Here is a 1,313-nt window from a genome sequence, read left to right as displayed (position 1 = left end):
TCGTCGAGGAGGCGGCGGCTGCTGCTTCTGTGGCCGGCGTGAGCATTGTTAGGGCGAAGAGCGCGCACGTACTCGGACTCGTCGCTTTCTTCAAGCACGTTCTGGGTTGCCGTTGCGTACCGCGGCCGCTCCCAGCGCAACTTGTCTTCCTTGAGCAGCTTGAGCACCTTGGCCTGGTGCTGGGACCCGCCCTTGGACGGGACAACCTAGGACGCGGATGAGCAGCGCGAGATTGGCGTAAAGGACTGACGTCGCCGTTCTTGCAAAGCGCCCGCGCACCCGACGGGTCGGCGTCGTTCGGGCCGAAGCACGGGTCGCAGTAGATGTGGTCGGCGCAGGCCTTGACGAGCTTGGTGACCTTGAGTGCAACGTACTTGTCCATGAGCCGAAGTGTTTCTACGAGGCGCTTGCCCGTCGCGCCATGCGCGCGCATGCTGATGACCGAGTCCATCTTGGAGCAGACGACGTCGACGCCATGCTCTTTGAGGTCCTGCTCGAGCTCCATCGCTGCCGATCTCGTCTCCCAAGGATCGCAGTCGAATATCGAAGGTCGCTTGAAACACTGTTTCAAAACAGGTTGTTGCTCCTGCTAAATGCTAGTTTTAGCGCCCATTGTGCTCGTCCAGCACCTGCGTCTCTAGCTCGAAGAAGCGATCCAGTCGTTGAAGCTTATGGCTGCAGGCGTCATGGTGTGGCGAAGTCGGAGGGCGTGCAGTACCAGCGTCCTTAAATGCAGGTGGAGTAGACATCGAATACTGAGTGGGATTGCTACTTACCTAGACGGTTAGTACGTCCAAGGGTCCACAGACAGTTTATGGGCCCATGGTAGGTCAGGGGGTGCTCTAGTTTAACCTCGATCACTTACGGTAGAGAGCTGGCGACGCCCGCAACAAGAAGGGGCCCTCCGCGAGATGCGCTTCATAGCAACCAAGTACGCTTTCGGACCAAGTGCCAGTTCCGAGTTGCAGTTCCCATGACGTAAAAGCTCAAAACACTTTTACCGAGGGAAAGCGAATGTATACACACTCCAAGTATAAAAACCAACGAGGAATCGTCCTTTACGCATCCCAGGCTTGCCGTCGCACGAGCATTTATCAATTTTCCATCTCTGCCAGACTAGGATGGCCAACGACTAGCGTAGCAGGCTAGAACCTGTAGCGGTCTCGACTAGCGTAGCAGGCTAGAACCTGTAGCGGTCTCGACTAGCGTAGCAGGCTAGAACCTGTAGCGGTCTCGACTAGCGTAGCAGGCTAGAGCCTGTAGCGGTCAGTGACTAGCGTAGCAGGCTTAACCTGTAGCGGTCTCGACTAGCG

General features: G+C 57.0%; 1 protein-coding gene across 1 annotated transcript in view; it reads right to left on the bottom strand.

The window, feature by feature from the left end:
* Positions 1–505, bottom strand: part of SPRG_22065 (hypothetical protein) — a gene marked incomplete at both ends in the record, with an annotated part of 8,809 nt that extends 8,304 nt beyond the window's left edge. The window contains 2 exons of the mRNA XM_012339446.1: positions 69–206; positions 251–505. Coding sequence (XP_012194836.1) covers positions 69–206; positions 251–505 — 393 coding nt within the window. The remainder of the gene's footprint in view (positions 1–68; positions 207–250) is intronic.
* Between the last annotated feature and the right edge of the window lie 808 nt (positions 506–1,313).

Source organism: Saprolegnia parasitica, assembly GCF_000151545.1.
Source record: "Saprolegnia parasitica CBS 223.65 unplaced genomic scaffold supercont2.2, whole genome shotgun sequence".
Classification (NCBI taxonomy): domain Eukaryota; phylum Oomycota; class Saprolegniomycetes; order Saprolegniales; family Saprolegniaceae; genus Saprolegnia; species Saprolegnia parasitica.
Note: the sequence above shows the minus strand (reverse complement) of the source record. Positions and strands in the feature narration are given on the sequence as shown.